At 48.5% G+C, this 20517-nt stretch overlaps 5 protein-coding genes across 5 annotated transcripts; 1 reads left to right on the plus strand and 4 right to left on the minus strand.

Moving 5' to 3' along the window:
- Nucleotides 1-389: 389 nt before the first annotated feature.
- On the minus strand, nucleotides 390-2680 carry BHQ10_001229 (uncharacterized protein; the record flags this gene model as incomplete). The annotated part of the gene is made up of 4 exons (XM_040873242.1): nucleotides 390-899; nucleotides 945-1257; nucleotides 1312-1726; nucleotides 1780-2680. The coding sequence occupies 4 exons, from the start codon at nucleotides 2678-2680 to the stop codon at nucleotides 390-392; spliced, it is 2139 nt and encodes a 712-aa protein (XP_040729734.1).
- A 760-nt stretch (nucleotides 2681-3440) lies between these two features.
- BHQ10_001230 (uncharacterized protein) lies at nucleotides 3441-5117 on the minus strand (the record flags this gene model as incomplete). Its single annotated transcript, XM_040873244.1, has 2 exons — nucleotides 3441-4904; nucleotides 5013-5117. The coding sequence occupies 2 exons, from the start codon at nucleotides 5115-5117 to the stop codon at nucleotides 3441-3443; spliced, it is 1569 nt and encodes a 522-aa protein (XP_040729735.1).
- A 1313-nt stretch (nucleotides 5118-6430) lies between these two features.
- BHQ10_001231 (uncharacterized protein) lies at nucleotides 6431-14273 on the minus strand (the record flags this gene model as incomplete). Its single annotated transcript, XM_040873245.1, has 8 exons — nucleotides 6431-7926; nucleotides 7992-8132; nucleotides 8193-10574; nucleotides 10660-10918; nucleotides 10968-11030; nucleotides 11100-11314; nucleotides 13211-13661; nucleotides 13710-14273. 8 exons carry the CDS (start codon nucleotides 14271-14273, stop codon nucleotides 6431-6433), a joined length of 5571 nt encoding a protein of 1856 aa, XP_040729736.1.
- Nucleotides 14274-16308: 2035 nt separating this feature from the next.
- Nucleotides 16309-17362, plus strand: BHQ10_001232 (uncharacterized protein; the record flags this gene model as incomplete). Its single annotated transcript, XM_040873246.1, has 2 exons — nucleotides 16309-16317; nucleotides 16370-17362. 2 exons carry the CDS (start codon nucleotides 16309-16311, stop codon nucleotides 17360-17362), a joined length of 1002 nt encoding a protein of 333 aa, XP_040729737.1.
- Nucleotides 17363-18923: 1561 nt separating this feature from the next.
- BHQ10_001233 (uncharacterized protein) lies at nucleotides 18924-19520 on the minus strand (the record flags this gene model as incomplete). The annotated part of the gene is made up of 1 exon (XM_040873247.1): nucleotides 18924-19520. One exon carries the CDS (start codon nucleotides 19518-19520, stop codon nucleotides 18924-18926), a length of 597 nt encoding a protein of 198 aa, XP_040729738.1.
- Between the last annotated feature and the right edge of the window lie 997 nt (nucleotides 19521-20517).

The raw sequence follows: 20517 nt of genomic DNA on the forward strand, positions 1-20517 counted from the left end.
TCCAAGCTTCTAGTTTGGTGAACGACGATGCTCCGGAATCAGGTCTCCACAAAGGTCCGACAGGTCGACATGGCACTCCGAAGCACTCCGAAGCTACCAAGTGCTTTTAGGATCTCTTATCTTCGACCAACCGCATTATGAAACTAGCTTGCACTGACAAGGATTAGGAAAGAGGCTTGAGCGCGACGTATGAATGTGACATCGATGGTCCGAATCATGGCCGGTATCTCAATAGGCCTCCCAGAGATGATTGGCGCTATAATGGCAGAAGGCGATCAACCTGAAAAGAATTTACCTGGTAGAGGACATCCGGCTCAGATCTATGTAACGGCTTATCGAATGTTAGATTGATCGGTCGTACCGACAAAGATAAAGGTCATCGCGATCGATCAATGCAGAAAAGTCTGGTTACTCTGCTCCAGCCAACCACCCTGCGTCCAATCAATAGTATTCAGCCAATCCATATCATTGCTAGCAATCAGTGCAGGATCAAGATTAAGATCGCTCTCAACGCCTATTGTGGCGGATGATAGATTTTGTCCCTGCGGCTGCTGATCGTCAATCTCGTACTGTCTCTGAATCCGTTGATCATCCAGTTTCTGCTGGGATTGAGCGACATACAAAGGCTCCAGAGAGTCAAATATAGTATCGATGATCCTCTGAAGAACTTTGCTGAACTTGCTACTGAGCTGTACATTGTTATCTGTAGGACGTGTCCAGTCAAGTAGAGCTTTGAACATGGTCAGATTCTGGATGACCTGAGACCGGGAGAGATGTACAGGGGAGTGTATGGCGGCGGTTGTTGATGACTCTGTTKCTGGTGTAAGAGGTGCTAAATTACTCGCTCTGAGTAGCTCGATGCATAGGATCCCCGCGCAGGGCATTCCATATGAGACAGACTAGATGACATTAGTAACCGTAAATCCATACAAGAGGCAACCTACAATCCAGTCAAAAGTGTGGGTAAGATCCTGTAACTCATCACGATGAAGCCAAAGCGATACAATGATAGACAATGTCTCCTGAGCGATGTCAAACAAATCCTGACCACCGTTGAATCTTCGCGAGACAAGTAGGCGCTGTAGAAGGAAGTGACATTGTAATACATCAAGCTGTATGCGATTGATAATATACACTTGATGAGCGCTTCGTGCGAGCGAGCCCACACCTGACTTGAGGGGCCATTCCAAGTTACGATCATACCTAATATGCGGAGGATATGAAGCAACGATCCGCCTCAACTGGACGATCAAGTCTCTGTAAATCATCAGTTCAGGGGGACATACAGAAAATAGGCTTCACAAGACTCACTCCACTTCTATTTTTGTGAATTGCTGATTGATTCTTAATGAAAGCTCCAATATTCCCTCTCGGATGGGACTCAGCATAACCAATGCCCGAAGCCATGTCGTCGAAGAGATCCGACCATCCGTATTCCAGCCATTCGAATCTAGTCTCGCCAAAGCTGCATCCAGTCTTTCGCGACCTCCGTAGATATCCTCCTCGCACAGATCCAGCGGGAGCGAATACTGACAGAAATGACGACTTAACATCGGTGGTTGAGCATTGAACAAACTCTCGCATTTGTCGAGGTAGTACATGGACGAGGCAATGCATGCTCGGTATTGAGAGTATGGCGTGACCTTCCTGAGCTGCGGTAGACGATGTAATCCTGCTGTTATGAAAGCACTGCGTACGGTGCCATAGTCGACTCGTATTCGATCGCCTGCATCTAAAATCAGCTCAATCTCGACCATGGCGTTAACATATGTAACTCACTCTCATCGCTGATGATAATACTCTGCAATTTGACATTGTTCTTCATGCAAATAACCATGATATCACTAATTTCCGAATGGTCATCGCAGAGCCTCACACAGGCACTAGCGCATTCCCTCATCCTTTCAGCAGCACTATTGCGATCCCGGCCTTGCTGCTCAGGTAAATCAAAAACCGGATCCCAATCCTGTCGGTGTCTAAATGCCATTCCGGCCCAGCTGAAGAGGATACCAACCATTTCCCACCGCAGCAAAGGCCCAGTGAACCAGTTCATCCAGCCGGCGCGTTCGAAATCGTTTGTTTCAGGCATTGCGCGAGGCTTCTTGTCGTTGAGGAAGAGATCATTTGCCATTATTGCGACCGACTCGCGCGTCCGATGGTCGCCCAGACAATCGCCGTATTCCCTCCATACCTGCTCCAGACACTGCTGTATCATGATTGGAGACACCCAGACATCGTAGATATGATGAATCCCCTCCACAAGTTTCTCGCACGTGCGCGCCGTAGGGAAGTTGAGGAGCGTGTCAACAGCCAACTCCATACGCGGCCAGTACTCTCTCCGCCTCGCATCAAGCTCCTGTCCCGATTCTTGATTAGGCTCCTGAAAGGAGGAATTCGTAACATCATCAATCACAGGGCCGAAACTGTCTTGATTCTCAAAAAAGACTGCGGAGAACCGGGTTGTCTCATGTTGACCAACTTCCTTCTGGAACAGCGAGTTCCGTTTCGAAGCTGCCTTGTACCCATTTGATGAAAGTCCCAGGCCTGTATCAGGAGCAGAGGGCAAAGAGTACTCTGTATTCGTGTGTGGGGATTCGACGGAGCGCTCCAGGTCAGTAGGCTCCTCATAAGCTGTCGTCTCAAAGTTCGATGCCTGTGGCGGCGGACGACGCTTGGTCATAGGTGCAGGATGATAGACACAATTAAAATTTCGAATGACGCACCGCGAACATCTCGGGTTTTCGTGATCACATCGAATCTTGGACTTGCGACATGGTTCGCAGGCCTGCGGTACGCCGTTATGGCGTCTCCGCGGTTCCACGGGCATCTCTACAGATGTCTCTTTAGTGAAACAATGGAGAAGACCCAGCCAAGGGACTGGGTAGATTTCTATCAACCTTGACGGTATATCCAAGTGTCTCGCGTAGCATAAAGAGCAAGATGAAGCGATGATCTGCCTTATCAGTTCTGATACTATCGTCGCCCCACTAGATAACTATCCAAGCCGCCCTCTCATTGGTCCAACCGACTCATCTCAGCGTATGAGGTTTAGGGAGGCATGATGAAGTTGCCAATCGTGACAATCAATATGTTCATGGTTGAATCCGGAGAGATCATTCTGTTCAGCTTTCAGGTCAATCAGTGGATTCCCGCAAAAGATACCTAGGTAAGCCTATATTTCAAGGCAGAGAATTGCATGATGTGTATACTCTTTTATTAAAGTAAACTAGCAGATTAAACAGCCTATTCTCTCCTTGCGTAATGTAATATCTATTATCACTCGACACCAAAACGTCACTCCACCTCAACATTATCACCAAGACACAGCCAGAGTATGAATGAAGCCCCGGGAACAGCGGGACAATGAGTAGCTGGAAACGCATAACAAAGAACTAAAGATGATTATAGAATTTTGGGTCCGAATGCCTTCGGATACTTGTTTAATGCTCCAAGATTCTCAAGCTTCCCTGGACAACACAGTTTTCAAGAATAGAACCAGGAGGAACGTCAATGGTGCTGCCCTCGCTAGCAACAATGATGACTGTGCCTTTAAGGGTGACGTTGCGTCCCAGGTTCACCGGACCAGTGATGGTAAGGTGGTCGAGCTCGGCAATGCGTGGGATGCTAGGAATGCGCTTCTGGAAGTCAGAGACCTTCTTGAAGTCGGATCCCAATTTGATGATAGGAGCACCACCGAAACGGTTGGGATCAATGACAAGCTGGCCGTGCTGCAAGCTGTAAAGGTCAGACTTGACGAGCATCAAATCGGAGCAAGTCTTGACAGGCAAGAAACGACGACGGGGCACGTTGACACCGTGGGCATTACGGAAATGGCGAATAGCGGCACCAACAGCGGTTTCGAGCTGGATGATGGAAAGGTCGGCTTCACCTTTCTTATCCGCGGGAATGGACTTTTCGTTGGGGATAATCTCCATCTCCAATTCGTTCTCTTCGACAACACGCTTGATGGCGCGGAGGTTCATCCAGATGTTGTTGGTGTTGAAGTACTTGAACTTCTTGATGGACTTGAATTCGTTGACGTGCTCCTTGGGGACCTGGGCAATTTCCAACAAACGCACACGGCCATCGTAGTCAATGATAGTACCACCCTTGACGTCGGCCTTGGTCTTATCAGTCAATTCCATGATGTATTCAGACTTGGAGTCGACCATGTGCTGGAGAATGCGCAAATCAACAACAGCACCCAGGTTGTCAGCGTTGGAGAGGAAGAGGATCTCAACACCACGCTCGAGAAGCTTGTCAAGAATGCCAGAGTTGTAGAGGGACTCGAAAACGTCACCGTGACCGGGAGGGTACCAGTCGGAGATCTGGGAGTCGAAGCTCTTGGGTGCGGGAAGCAAGGAATCCTTGAGAACACGGGGGTAGCGAGATTGATTGAATGTGATGATATCGATGTTATGTCCCTCGTACTTCTTAATGATGTTTTGGGTGTCATCGTCGGTGTTGAAGGAGTTCATGAGAACGAAGGGAACGTTGACGTTGTATGTGCGGTTAAGGTATTCGATCTGGCGAACGGACAAGTCGAGGAAAGACATGCCTTCACGGACTTCGATAACGGACTTGGGGCCGACACAACCCATGGAAGTTCCGAGACCACCGTTGAGCTTGAGAACAGCGAGCTTGTTGAGGAATTCGACGGAGGCGGAGTTTCCAAGCTCGTTGTAGTCAACGACCTGGCTGGGTTGGGGAGGAGCGATGCGCTCCCAGTTGACGGCATTGCCTTTGGCACGGTCGTTCAAGTAACGGCGGAAGAGGGCGAAGAAGTTGTCCATCTCAGCTTCGAAGCGCTTCTTAGTGCTGCCATCCTCGACGGTCTCGGAAAGAGCATTCAACGCATTTCGCATCTGAGAAGCAGCGACGCTGGTGGAAGCATTCTCGAAAGCCTTCACAATTATTAGTCCTGGAATCAATCACACTGTAGATCGTCGTCGCCCCCACTCGAAACAGCGATTCAAAAGATAAGGGTTGTAACGCAAATATCGAGTACATACCATGTGAGACTGAGACTTTCCATGGTGCTTGCGCTGGAAACTCTCACCTTCGGCGCCAGACTCTGCCTGGGCTCTCAAGTGAGAAGGAATCGCTTTCGCGGCCATAATTGCACTTGTTTGTTGTTATCTGAAGAATGCGATGTATAATCGGAGCTACTCAAGCTCTCGATAATTGCACGAAAATCGAGTGAATCGACGATAGATTGTGTTCGTCTATACAGCGAGTGAGAAAGAAAACTCGGTTAGCTTTGAGTGAAACAAGAAAAGAGTAAAAATCAACAGTAGAGGCTTGGACTCAAAAGGAGAGATCGACTGGTGGTGAAAGCGGGGCAAAAGGCGGCAGGCGGGATGAATTGTCGGCCATACAAGCTCTACGAATGATGACAGCATGGCTTGACTTGGGTTGGACTAGAGGATGGCAATGTCTCTCTTTTTCCTTTCTGGCTGTTCTTTGTGACATTGCCACACCGCAGCGACACAATGGGCTGTCTCGTTGCCATCGCATCAATGGATCGGATTGGCCCATGCTTCATGGGTGTGTCTGTGTAAATTGCTCCCATTGGGAGGGGGGCAGGGAGGAGGATGGCAAAAAGACGGTATGGCGTATGCACAGCTTACCTGGAAAAAGTGGGAGGGGTCTGGCCACACGGGAAGCGGCAGTATGGGGGGGGGAGTAGAAGAAGCGAGCAATTGAGCACGAATGGATAGAGAATTGGGTGAAGCAGAAATAAGAAGAGGATGAGGTTGTAGATGAGGAGAGGAAACGAAATAAGTAGTAGAAAAGAAGAAGAGAAGGGGTCAGGGGAGGGACAGGGCAGGCGCGAGGGAGGGAGGAATGACGGATTGTTCCCTGAAAGCTTGGACCACCGGAGCTCTATGTACCACTGCTAGCATTTTACTATTAAAAGTACATACGTGGAAAAGGGGAAACACGTGCGGCCGCCGCTGGAGGCTCGTTCGCTACTCGCTGCAGATCATGTCAGCATCTCATTCGACGATAATTATACATAATTGTTTGTCGCTTCGTTGCTTTTTGTGACGACTCGTACATTTCAGTATCTACTTACACTTTGCAGCCATAATAATCAGAGTACTCAGCTAATAGGTAATTCTTCCCGATCGGTAATCAGCGATTTTCAAGTTCCATCCACTAGCCAACTCACTAACAGTCGCAACCAAGTTTTCGGCAAGATAAAGCGACAAAAGCAGCAAAGTAATGGCAGGATGCATTCATCTAGCTACAAGATAAGATATCATTGCAGAGGATTCAGGCATCACTCAAAAACACATTATAAACAGTAAGAGTACCAAGGGTTAAAAAAAAGCAGGATATCATAACGGTATACAACATAATCAAACAAACAAGTACGGTGCCTAGCATTGCCAAACGAAGGACAGTTTTTCACATTACCAATAGTCTATACACCACTAACGCTGCGCTTCGACAAGAAGCTGCGTCGCTTTTTGTCGGGAGTGTCACCATTAGCATCCGGCGCTTCGAGGTTCACGGAATGAGACGTGCTAGGTCGGCCATTGGAAACGTCACTAGCAGCAAAAGAACTCTTGATGACGACGCTGCCAGAGCCAACAGTAATGTTCTTCTCCTTGCTCATTGCAGTACCTTGGTCATCGACAAAGAACAGCGCTTCACCGAGACTGGTGTCCGATCCGAATGTGCTATGGTCAACCACCTTCAACTGGTATTGGGCATCCGCCGGAACGTGAGGAACCTTGAACGTCTCGTGAGATGCGTCGAATTGAACTGAGCCGCTGGAGCTCTTGACTGCCTTTGTTTTGTGTACCTCCTTGGCGCCCTTGGCACCTAAGAGGCGGACATGGCAGCGCACATTGGCTGAAGGGGGGAATCCACTGGCTGAGACGATAGTGAACATCGCTGACCCTGCCTCGGCACCGATTGATCCAGGTGTACCCTTGTCTCCGAGCAGAGACTTGACGCTCTTAGTGCGGCTGTGACGACGGTTCAAGCTTTCGGGTGCATCGACAGAAGAACTGGGCGAGCTCGGCTCGATCACTAAACCAGGAGCACGCGCAAGACCACCCTCGGACTTGCTGGGTGTTTGTGGAGGAGGAGACTCTTCGCGCACAGGTGTCGAACTACCGTTTCCCTCGCTTTCTTTGTGAGTAAATCGACTCTTCAGACCACGACCAAGGAAGGAAGCACCCTTGACAACTCCACCACCAACCATGCCCACTCCTTTGACCGGAGCTCCCACAATCTTGCCAGCGGGCGCAAAAGTACCAGACATCGTTGATTGGCCCTGTCGTGTCTTTGTTACATAGGACGGTTTGAATAGGAGCTTAAGACGAATGGCACCTGACTTTCCGTCTAGGTCAAGATTAATTTCCTGTGGTTGAAACGGTTCGAGCATCTCAAGATTGATGTCGGCTCCGCCGAGAAAGTCCGCTTTGTCTCCGAAATCCCAATCGTAGACGTCCACACGGAATTTGGCGCCAATTCTGGACTTGATGGACGTTTCAAAGAATTCATTCCATGCAGGATGGAGAGTCTTCTTCTGGACCTTGGTCTTGTAGACGTCCTTGCCTTCGAGTTTGAACTTGCAGTAGGGGTCACTGAATCCGTTGCGGTCGGCAGATGGGAGGTCCGCAGCGTCCAGCACGTCGACACGCAGCTCACCCGAGTTGTTGATTGATTCGCGAGGGTCCAACTTCATCTGCACTGGGATGAATCGTAGGCTGACCTTGATCTTGCTAACTGCACCATTATCGGCCCGCAGCGATAACTCAGTGGGTGTGTAAAGACAGCGCTGTAAAGTAGACAATGTGTCACCAGTCAATTTGGCAATCACGTGCTTTTCGTCCTTATCGTTGGATTTCTGCACAAGTCGAAGGGTGAGCTGCGACATGTCCAGTTCTCGAATGAACGCATCGCCGACTGTTACAATAAGAGTTAGCATCACGACCACTTGCGCTACAAGCTTAAATATTAGATAGACCCACCATCTTGGAATGTAGCCTCTCGAGATTTGATCTTCATCGAGGTGTACGAGGGGAACATATGATCGTCGACGAGAACCTCAAGCTGGACATTGGTGTGTGACAGCTGCCCATCGATGAGCTTGAAAACGATGAGACCCGACTCTGGAAAATAGTTAGAATGTAAGTCCACCTTGATTTCAGTCACTGTAGGCTGATACGTACCGTATTTGGTCAAGTCTGCAGCCTCGATGTGTATCTTAGGACGCTCTTGTACCACTGCCTTTGGCGATGTGGGAGAAGTCAAACCACCATTGGTTGCAGCCTTGGAAACCGCGGTGTCGATGCTCGATCGGCCATTTGACTTGACATCCGTGCTAGGCCTAGGGGCATCACTGCTTTTGCGCGTTGAGTCGACGCTGTTTTGCTTGGAATGTCCTCGAGATGTAAGACTAGCCAGCTCACCCTCTTCCTCCTCTTCTTCCGTATCTTCCTCGGGGTCATAGACATTCAAGGTTGGGTAGAAAGCTATATTGTAATTAAGAATACCCTTAGCAGCACCGCGTCCGTTCATGCGGAGACCACTCTTGATGTCTTGTTTTTCGTCATCAACTTCATATTCCCCGTTCTCGTCCTCGTGAATGTAGTCCGACAATGCAATTTCGACTTCACCAAGGCTACGATCCTTCTGCATGTTTTCTTCGTCCATAACCTCTAATGTCAACTTCTCTCGCACATTGTGGACCGGAACGTAAACAATTTCATCCCATACAGGATTAAGGTTGTTTTTGTAGGTGACTGTGCGACCGCTGGAGATACCATTAAGCAAAACACGAGCATATGGATCGGACTTGCCCATGGTCTCAAGATTTCGTAATTCGGTGGCGCCTTTGAAATGTATACGGGCTACGCCGATAGGGGCCACATAGCCGGCACCACCAACAATACCACGCAAAGCCACCGGTTTCCAGTCAATCATCATCTTGACACGACCTGTCTTGGCGCCACTTAGCTGATACCACTCTTGACCCTTGTCCATCATTTTGAGCATGTCATCTAATTTGATCTGATATCTTCCGATGACCGGATCAGTCGCTAGGTCGCGATCATCCTTGATGACAAGACCTAATTTGGCATGCTTCCGGTCCGTAATGAGCATCTCCTTGGACGAGTTCTGAAAAATGGGGTTGTTGGTGCGCTTCAATTTCTTTGTTACATGCACCTCCTTGCCATTCAATAACAAAACAGCATAAGGGTTGAGTGATCCGATCAGACTCTTGCTTCCGTCCAGCTCTTTCGCTTGTTCCACCGTAAATCGTGCAACACCGGTGTTCAGCTCTGGCGCGGGTTCTTCTGTACCATCTTCAAGCTTTCGCCCGCCCAAGACAGGGAAGAATCGAATATCACTTTTCAAAACACCACGGCTTCTTCCGCTATATGAGATGTCCAAAGACAGACCCTCATGCTCATGCTCTGATTCAAGCTTGTCAAGTGGAAACGTAGCAACTCCCAACTCTTGGTCTTTGCGAACGTCATTGTAGTCATAAACACCTAAAGTCAATGAATCGGTAAAGGAAGTGATGATGATGTAATGAGTCTCGTTCCAGCGTGGTTCGCTTGTGTCTCGAACGGTTTTCGTGCGGGCCAGTTCATCCCGGTTGTTGATGGAGATCGAACAGTACGGATCGACAGTATTGCCGATTCGTCCAGATCCTTTCAAGTTGTAACCGCCGTGAAGAGTGACAGCAAGAACACCGATTGCCTGATCCACGGGATTGCCTGCAAGCATCTTCGCGATCTCGATGGGGAAGACATTGGGTTGGTACATCATTGGTCCAAGATTGCCGTGAATTTGTTCTTTGATAAAACCTTCCAAACCCGGGATGAAGTTGATATCGAATCCGAGAGTGTCTCCACCAAGAGGCTTGCAGACATAGTCAATTTCGGGGCGCTCCATAAAGCAAATGTCGACACGTTCAATATGAGGGAAGGGAATCTGCAACTTCATCTTGACTCTCATCAGGCCGGAGAAAGCGAAATCTTCCACAATGACGTCGAGGCCATGGCTAACCAGACCCTTGCCAATTCTGACCTCAAGGACCACCTTTGGGTTGATTTTGTCCTTTAATTCACGGGCAGTCATATCCATGGTATCATTTGGGGTGAAACTGAACTTCCAATCCATGATAACGGTATCCACCTCGGTCTTAGGGTAGGTCTTCACATGTTCGAGACGAGGAGGTTTGGTGCCCAGAACAAAAGTCTTCATGCGGAGGCTGTCGAGGAATGCCGGCGTGGAGGTACTCAGAACCTGATCGACGGAGTTGATGATGGTGTCGCAAAGGACAGGGGCATAAATTGGCCAGAACTTGAGCAAAAAACCGTTGATCCATTCCAAGCTTTCCGAGTCCGTTTCAATGCGCTGTTTGGCCATTTCTCGATGAATATCGTCACGGAAGTTGCGGCGGACTCGGCGGATAGACGTTCGATAGTAGGTGCCACACGCTGCCATGACGAGAAAGACCCAACCCAGGCCTCCTCCGAGCACTGCAATGATCCACGATGATAGACAGGCAAAGACGATAACGGCGGCATTATGATACCAATCTATATATATTAGACGGAACTCAAAGCAGTCTCCCGTGCTGGTTGCTCCGGTGGGTGATGTGGTCAAAGACAAGAAAGTACCTACCTCCAAAAAACTTATCTCCGAGCTTTTCCTCTAAAAAGGTGCGGTGGTCCAACAGCGTCTCTGCCTCTTCTCGCTTTTCTTCAGGCTTGACAAATTGAGGTGCCCATCCAGTACGATCGCGAGCCCATCGTTGGTCTTCGGTCAGATGTCCATTCTGCGCTGATTTCTTGTCGCTTTCGTTCAAGGTAGGGGCTTGGTTTACCTCCTCAGTGGCTTTATCGGTAGATGGAAGGTCGTACTGAGCGGGGCCCGTTATGTCCTGAAATTTGTAAGTCCTGACCATGAACTAAAACAGCGGTTATTCGTACTTTATCTGACACCAACGCAAGTCCTTTTTGTTTATTTGGATTGTGGAAATTGGGAGGAAGACTCTGCATGTAACAATGTATGTTAGCTCTTGTGCCAAGAGAGCTTGAAGGCGGGCAGAATCATAGACTCACGGCAGCCGCAGCTTTTGCTTTCTCTTCCGGCGAGTCATTTGGATTGAATTGGTATGCAACGGCACCGGCCTTGCGGCTTTCTTCGACGAGCTTTTCCTCGATCAACTCTGGTTGAATTTTCGACTGGGGATCGGAGGCAGCGGCTTGGGCGGTTTCGATGATGCCCTGCTGTTTGGTTTCGGCCTCAGAGCTGTTGGCGGCCATGGTTGTTGATTCTATCGAAATGTGAGTCCGACGACGTCAGTGGTCCCGAGCGGTTCAGGGACCGCGGAGTAACAGCGCTCAGCGATCAACAATCGGGGATTCAATTTGTCGTCCACAATGTATATGAAATGAGGGGGGAGGATAATAGAAGGAAAGTGAAACGAACGAGGGGCCAGAGAGGTATGGAAGAAAGGAGAGGTATGAGAGAGTTAGAATAAGCAATGAAAAAGGACCTGAAAGAAGAAGCTACGTACCGAGGGGATGACGGAGACGGCCAGCTGGAAAGGTGGAGATCCCAAGGAAGGAAGCCCGTGTTGCCCGCAATGTAAGAACACGCGCTAAACTCTGTTCGGTTTATTCAATAACCTCTCATCCAAATGCAATGGTTGTTTTCTGTCAATGCAGCTATTATCGCTAATTAGTAGATTGACACAGACGTAGGGCATTTTGTGAACGCTGGATATAGAGAGGGCTCTCAGGCTGCACCGCACTTACTGTGTACTCTTTACTCTGTAGGCAAGGAAGGAAGGAAGGAACAAGGAAGTCCGTGGTTGATAGCTCTGACGCTGGAAGAGGACTAGCCCTGATCCGTTCGTCGATTTAGCGCTGGAGCAGGCCAATCATTCGGCTCCATTGCTGCGTAGGCAGCACTAATACACCCCCGTCTAGGCTTTTTCAGGCTTAGGTGCCCAGCCACTTCTGTAAACACGCAGATTGTGGCTGGKGCACAATTACGTATGTCGCTCGGGGCGGGAAGACAACTGCCAAATTATTCGTAGTACTACGTAGTAATTGACTTTTTTTTACTGCGCTATCACTCAATTTCTCTCCTCCAAACCACCCACTGGCACTACTACACACATATCATTACTTGGGGAAGTAATGGCAAGTCGCACGGTCATCGATTGACGAACGCGCCATTCTGTCCATTGCTTCGCTTTTTCCGGTGGTTTTTTCGGTCTACGGGAACAGAGATCTAGTGGACACTGTGTGGGGATCGACGAGATGTTAGTGGTTCGGCCATTCCCAATTGACCAATAGTGGCCACAAACATGGACACCATCATGCTAGCAAACAATAGTCTAGCGCATGCGATGCGATGCTAGTCAATAAACACGAGATCCGATCCTGATCCTTCTTGCGAGGAACTCCGAGCCGATGACTGTTCATAAAGATTATCAACATCAAGCAAGTGCAACGACCTGTAGAGCGTGATGTCTGTAAAAGAAACCATCACGGTAGATTTTCGCTCCATCACCAAGTATGCACATCTAGAGCGACAGAACAGGGTGAAAAATCCGACGCGTCTCCAAACTGACGCTTAGACTCAAATCTATGGGACATCACGCATTGTAGCTCTTATCATGTACGATGTCCACACTCAGCACATTACACTGCATGAAGAGAAATTTTAGAACGAGCCAATGATGCCGTGACAGATCATTTGTGTTACGGCTTGAAACTCCACGATATGCGCCATGCTATTGGGACTACAGACCATGTGAAGTAAGTGACTAATTAGGCTTTAGGGCTTTGGCCTGTGATCGGCCTCGTTCCTACCGATGTGTGTCCCTTTCAGTACACTCGACAGATGCTTACAGCTCATAAAATAACTTATCTCATTAAATGATCGTCGAGGCGGCATTCCTATTTGGGTCTATGAAAGGGCAACAGCGACTGCAAAGGTATCGGAAAATCAAAGATCAATATGCAGAACCATCCACCGTTGACGCCAGCCGCTCAACAAACAAGTTCTTCCTCAAGTACGTTACCATAAAACTCGGCAGCTTAACCCAACCCAGATGTCCAGTACCGCTTTTTTTGCCAATTTGGCATCCCATACCTGGGTTAGCTAACATCAGCACTGTGTATCATGCTTTAATAGACATCTGGACAGGGGAACTTACCACGCAAGCCTCCTTTATACGGAAGGGGAGCCTTGTTGTTCAACATAAGACCTATATTCTTCGCCAAATGTCCAGACTGTCTATCCGCGACCATCAATTGCGGCGACTCCAGGTCATTGACATCTCCAATAGCCCAGACGTGCTGGTTCTCGAGGCCCTTTACTTGGAAGAATTCATCCACCTTGACGAATCCATTTGCATTGAGATGTTTGTCGGGAAGAAATGACGAGTTAGGCACGATGCCGGATGTGGGTATGTAAAGGTCCGCGGATAATGTGGTTCCGTCGGAGAGGGATATTTCGAATTGGTTTGGACCTTCGYTTTTAGTASGGGASGAGCCGGTGACTTTGGTTTGTAGCTTGACATCAACATCCAAATCTCGGAGCATGCCTAATGCCGTTTTGGATACGCTAGAAATTGCGGTTTCGAGGACAGTGTTTCCACTCGTGACCTTTTCCAAGTCAGCACGAATCCTCATCCAAAAAGCAGAAAAACTTACTAGAATGATTTTTTTGGTCTTTCCATACTCATAACCCAATTCACCGGCAGTCTCAACACCAGTTGGACCAGCACCAGCAACGACAATCGTCTTTGACTTTGTCACCAGCTCCTGAAACTCATGCAGCGCATTCTTTGTCGCTTCGGTTGAGCCCAGTCCCTTGAACGGCGCCTTGACATCTTCATCAAACTCTTTGCTTCTGGATCCCGTTCCAATGATCAAAAAGTCATATCTGATTGTCCTCACCAGCTTTTTCCCCTCAGCATCCGCAGAAACTTCCACCTTTTTGTTGGCCGCGTCAAGGTTACTTGCGAAGCCGACAATGTGCTCAAACTGATCTTTCGAATACTGCTTGAAGCCCTCCGGTATTGACTGAAAGATTTTTTCATCCGTGAACTGACCTGGTAGTAGGGCTCGAGGAGCGGCGATGTTCCAGTAGAGATGCGTGTTTGGGGATACGAGAATGACCTTGACGGCAGGTCCGGTTTTCGAGGCTTGTTTCAGGATTCGATGGGCTGTACTGACGCCGGTAAAGGATCCTCCGAGTATTAGTATGGTCTTCATGTTTGATACAGGCAGTATGCAATGTAGAGGAGAGATCTGGCAGTTTCCTTGATGCATCAAATACGCGAGGTATACTAGGAAGGAGCGAACTGATTTATACCTACGAGACCAACGGACCTATCACGACATGGTCGAAATTCGTCCGAATACTATCTCGAATTACAAATCCAATACATACTCCTCTACTCAAAATTTCTTGATCTTCATATCAATCCAGTCATCAGAAATAAGTATAAATAATCTTCAAAGCCGTGGCCAATCACAAACCGAAGCGCAGTATATCAAGATCCACCGCGCCCACCCTCAACCAATCAGAACAAGAAGCGCAGGTAATTGTTTGGCCTCATTTTTCGACTTCATGGATCGGTATTTGAGCTTTCCAAGATTTGTCAGCCTGCTAATTAAGTGCCGTCTCAGTGCGAGAAGGGGTGAGCATTGCAACGGAGGACGGAGACGAAGATGCCGATGTATTGATGAATGGGGTTAGCACCGTGCTGGTTTGGCTCTTCTATAGTTGACGTGAATCAGGCTCTTGATAACGATATTGAGATTCATCTTCATTGGTTCGTTGAGGGTTTTGATTGTCTGTTAGCAGGAGGACTGGACATATGGAAGGTCCAACCTAACGACGCATCCGAACCTTTAGTGCTTTGAGAGAGGAAACACAACAATCAATGGACAAATGCATCATGTCATGAGGCACTTCACGAACAGAACCGGGCTGAGTATGCCTTTGAAATTCAGGTATCACCGAATCTATTCACCTTGATATTGAAGTCCAACTGACTGCTGAGTACTTACAGACCACATCCTTTCCAAATCGATCGTGAAACACACGACCTCACCTTCATCAGAACCTAACCTCTAATAACGAAATATGGACAAATATTTCTTTCAAACCATCGCGTTTCAACGTCTGCGTCGCTGTCGACGACCTGGCATTCCTCAATCCATCACGTACTCACCAAAGTCGTTCCGAGCGAGACTTCCATCTCAAATGATCTACCGAGCGGGATGCAACCCATGATGACCAACATGCTCCTCGCAGTGAAGGATAAATGAGTGCTTCATATCTTTACGGTCCCCTGATCTGAGCAAGGCGAACGTCAATTGTGACCATCGTCGAGCACCGTACCCTACCATCAAAGACAATGATGCCGAGCAAAGATTCGCCATACACGAGATCCAAACTCATCTCTATCCTGGCATAACTTAGTCATCTGGCCAAATATCGTGGAAGGACAGACGGCACTACACCACTACTCAATACTTGGAATGCGAACATTGCAATCTTTTTCAGAGATCATTTGCTCTTCTGATTGCCAATGGCGGGGATACATCACCGAGTGCGACGATTGTCCCTTTAGTCTCACCATTACTTCGCTTGATACTTTGACCAAGGTTGTCGCTCAGAGATCATAGCCATGACGGATTCTCCTAAGCACGAGTGTATTTGGTATAGGTCAATGGAGGAGGCATATACTACATCTTTGGATCTAGTGACAAGTTTTGTAATAAGCACGGAAATTCCTATACTGGAACTATTAGAGGGACACCAGGAATCGTTCAGTTGATTGTCCCACGGCGCCGTGGGCGAATACATACGACGACTGTAGATGTTCTCAGGGGGATGCTGGATAGGTACATATAAGACGCGAAGAATGTCAGATATATACATGAATGACACAAATCGATCAGACTTAGGTAGGTCACAAAACTAACTGTTTGTGCAGAACATAGAATACTAAGTATCAAAAGTATCAATAGAAGAATAAAGTGAAGCTATTCAAAATAGAGTTCTGATTATGCATGCTTAGCAATCACTAGATTACGTCATGCCCCTCCTCTCGTCGCAATAATTCCTATGATCGCGGAATTCGTACTTGAACCATGACTCGGACACAGCAATCCTGACAAATCGATATGGTCTGATTCTCGAGGTCATATATAGACCCTTTCTTACTGCCTGTGGTTCTGGAGCAAAAATCAAACAATCAACCACTGAAACCCCAGGATTATAACACGAGATCACACCATGGCAGACGTACACCTCTCTGTACCCTCAGCTTGCCAACAACCCAACTAACATCTCACAGAAACCAGCAATTTACAAACACGCCGACAAAGACGGGCACTTCCGGCGCAGCGACTCCGCATTCCGCTCCTCCATCTCTCGCTCCCCCACCGCCGAGTTCCCCGCCGAACCAAACCGCTACGTCCTCTACCTCAACTACGTCTGTCCCTGGGCACATCGCGCCAACATCGTACGTTTCCTCAAGGGCCTCGAAGACACGATCCAGCAAGTCGTAGTCGGCAACGACCTGGGACCCGACGGATGGTACTTCACCGGCGTCGACGGTGCCGCCGAACGGGATCCCCTATACGGCGGCAAATATCTTTCCGAGCTCTATTTCAAAGCCAACCCGAACTATACGGGACGATACACCGTTCCGTTCCTATGGGACAAGAAGAAAGAAACAATCGTCAACAACGAGAGCAGCGAAATCATCCGCATGCTCTACACCGAATTCGATGACTTACTTCCCCCCGACCTGCGAGAAGAGAATAAACCAGGTGGAGGTCTCTACCCAGCCCATCTACGCGCTGAGATTGACGAAATGAATGAATGGGTATACCACAAAATCAACAATGGAGTCTACAAAACTGGATTTGCGACTACGCAGGAAGCGTATGATGCGAATGTATACCCTCTTTTTGAAGCACTAGACAGAGTTGAGCAGCACCTCGGGGCTCCGGAACATCAACCATACCTATTCGGCGAACACATTACCGAAGCAGATATACGCTTATACACGACGTTGATCCGCTTTGACCCGGCGTATCATCACGTCTTCAAGTGCAATATCAAAATGATTCGGCATGATTATCCGCGTATCCATCGCTGGCTTCGGTTGCTATACTGGGATGAGTCAGAGAGAACCAGAGGGGGAGTGTTTAAGAAAACGAGTTATCTGCATTTGTATAAGATTAATTATTTGCAGGCGTTGGGGAGGAAGCAGGGCGTTGATGGAGGGGGTTTGATTGTGCCTGCTGGACCTATTCCCGAGATTCTTCCTTTGAATGAGTAATAATGCTAGTCGATGTCAATATATTAATACTCGGCTTATGAAATGGTTGATAACCGTGTGTTATTGAGCTTTTACGATCGTTCAGTACAGTMAATTGAACCTGACTCGACCCCCAGTAACCTTCCACAAACGACTATGAAAACAAAATCCATTCATAAATCATCATAAAGTCTCAATACTCATCATCGGAAAATGAGCGAGGTTTTGTGCGTGAACTCAGCGAATGAAATACTGAGAAGAAGCGGGACTCTGTATTCTATTCTCATGGAGGTCAGTATTGCTTTTCAGAGGAGAGGGAAGAGAGCAGGAAAGGGGGGACGAACGAGAAAAGATTTCGAAGGGCGATTAGCCCTAATTCCCCCAATCAGGCTTGGTCCGACTGCCAACCCCTTTGTTCCGAACGAGAAACTCTCTTCCGACGACATGGGACCCCCCCAAGCAACCTTCATCACAACACAAACGTCTCTTCACAGAGTCATGCTGCAAATGGCGAAAGATCTTGTCATGTGTCACCCCAAAAGTCTCGATATATGAGATGAGTGATGTAACAACAAGTGGTGTCAAAGAAATGATGATGTTGTCCGTCTGCCCCAACTTCCTCGATATACGAGAGTAATGCATTGCAAAAACACATGAGCAAAAGATAAGCGAGAGAAAAGAAAGATGTGGTGAACAAGACATGATGGCACAGACATGATGGGTAAGACATAACGGACAATGAAGGAACATGGGAACCTGTCCCCTCGCGACTCCAAGCGCCTCGATATACGAAACAGTTGATGTTACGAGGGAAAAACAAAAAAGAAAAAAAACCCTCGGCGAACTGATATCACGAAAGCAAGCGACTAGACTAAGAACTAAACCAGAAGGCGACCAGAATGAACGTATGTAGTTGGTGTCGCGTCCACAGAACCTAGGGGCGATGACACCCCGAAAGAAAAGTGGTTAGCGCGATTCATGAACAGGAGAATACTTACACCTTATCGAGTTGGAAAAAGCCGGTGCATCACCAGGTCCCCTCGACGAGTCTCCGAAATGAAATCGTCGGTAAGGTGTGCACCACTAATAGCTGAGATCACGAGCTGGTTAACCCACCCTAGGCCTTCCCAGGTCTTGCCGAACACACCTATTTGTGCAAAGAATGTATGTGAGACAAAGCTCAGGGTGTACAAGTGTATTCGTAAACGAGTGACTGAAGGCTCAAAGCTGAATGGGCGGAGCTATGAAGGAACAACATCGACCGTCGGCTGGTCAGAAACCAAGAGATCGATGAACGAACGTCGTATTGCCTGCGGCCGAAAGATACTATGGCCCAGATACCCAAACGCGAGGAGTGGGGGTCTTGTCACTGCTAGTCGAAAGCCAAGCTAACAACGAATCAACAGCCCGACGTGCGGCGAGTGCAAACCAGTGTCGTCTGCACGCCCTTATCCAAGGGGTCATCGGCGTTGGACAAGATCTAATCCGGACGATCATAGACCTCAACGGCTAGTACAATGAAGGAAGGAAGACTCCTGTCTCTATGAGTCGAAAAGAGTGGCGGCAGTTGGATGACTTTGAATCAATGATGGCGCCATTCCGAATAATCGGCAGGCACGTCATTGATCCAGCGCGAGACAACCTTCACGGTCTTAACCTCAGCAAAAGAAACCTTCTTCGCTGGTGCCTTGGCGGAGTTCACACTCCGGTAACTGTCGGCGCCTTGAAGAGGCTTATGCGGTGCCGATCGAACGGCTGAACGAGAGATGATGGACCGGGCTAGTGCAGAGGTGAGTCTAATAGGAGTCGAACGGGTAGCGGAAGCCCAAGGGCGTTCACGCTGCTGACGAGCCCATCGACGGTCCATCAAAGACTGCGACACCAATGCTGACTGCGGGGGAGTGACGGTACGTGGCGGTTGGACCTGACGAATGACTGGTACAGGCAATCGGGAGGCGGGACGCAATGGTCGCTGTCGCAGCTGGCCAGAAGGAGGTGGTGGGATAAGCGTGGGCCGAGGCGCCACCTTTTTCCGAATCACTACAGAAGTGGGAGGAAGCGTTGGCGAGTCAGACGGTTCCAAAATAAAGGGAGAAGAGGATCGGTCAGAGGAGGAAGTAACAAAAGAACGGCACTCTGGTATCGGTACCAGAAAGAAAGGAGAGGACGACCGGTCCATAATGGGAGAGGAGAGGAAAGGAGAAGAAGGGGGAAAAAAAATAGGATCCATGACTATACTGCCAGCAGAAATAGTCAATGGAAACACGCGGGGGTACCAAGAGGTGGGAACTAAGCAGTAAGGAGCGCAAGCGGACCAAACGAACAAAGCGGGCAGCGGTGCTGTGAGGAGAGAAAGAGAAGAAAGGAAAGCAGAACAGGGACGGCAGTGGGAGCTAGAAATAGTCCAGAAGGCGGTATATTGGGATTTGGGAGTGCTCAAGAGGCAGGAACTGAGGTCATTCAGAGATTCTGATGCTCTCATTGGCTTGTGCCGGGTGCGAGGGCAGCGCTCCTGCCAAAATGAGTAGGTTGAGAAGCGGCAGAATGGGAGAATGGGAGGGACTCGGTTTGTATAGGATGAGAGGAAAACGGAGGAATACGATTTTCGAAAGGACTGCAGATAGTTGTATTGTGGTGTAGTTCATGCAGATTGACGAGATGAACCTATAGATACCAAGATCATTCCCATATTCGATGTGTAGTGTGGAAGGCGTCAAAGGGCGCTGTATAGCACCTAGGAGGTAGAAGATCGGAAGGATGAAGGCCAGATGGATACAATACTCTGGTTTTGGAGGCTACTATAGAGGCTAACGAACGTAGTAATCAAGTATCTAAAATTGTATAACTGATCTACTCATCGAGCTGAACAGATCGATACTAGGAAGGACCAGAGTAGTGAACGTAGAGACCTCAGCACAGAGGGTGCTAAAAGCACCATTGTCAGACCATTACCGACAATCACCACCCAGATAGCGTGTATTATGGCTTCAGTTTGGCGGTAATCAATAGGGAACTGCAGAATCTATCATTTCCAGATAGAGAATCTCATTAGATTACCTTCCTGGGTTGGGAGAAGGCTCATTTGGGCAGTACCACGCCACCAGGGAAGCACTTACCACTCATCGTGACTACTATCTAGACTTAGAGGAAGGACTGCTACAACTGGGTAAGACAGG

This window comes from Talaromyces amestolkiae (genome assembly GCF_001896365.1).
Source record: "Talaromyces amestolkiae strain CIB chromosome Unknown scaffold1.1, whole genome shotgun sequence".
Classification (NCBI taxonomy): domain Eukaryota; kingdom Fungi; phylum Ascomycota; class Eurotiomycetes; order Eurotiales; family Trichocomaceae; genus Talaromyces; species Talaromyces amestolkiae.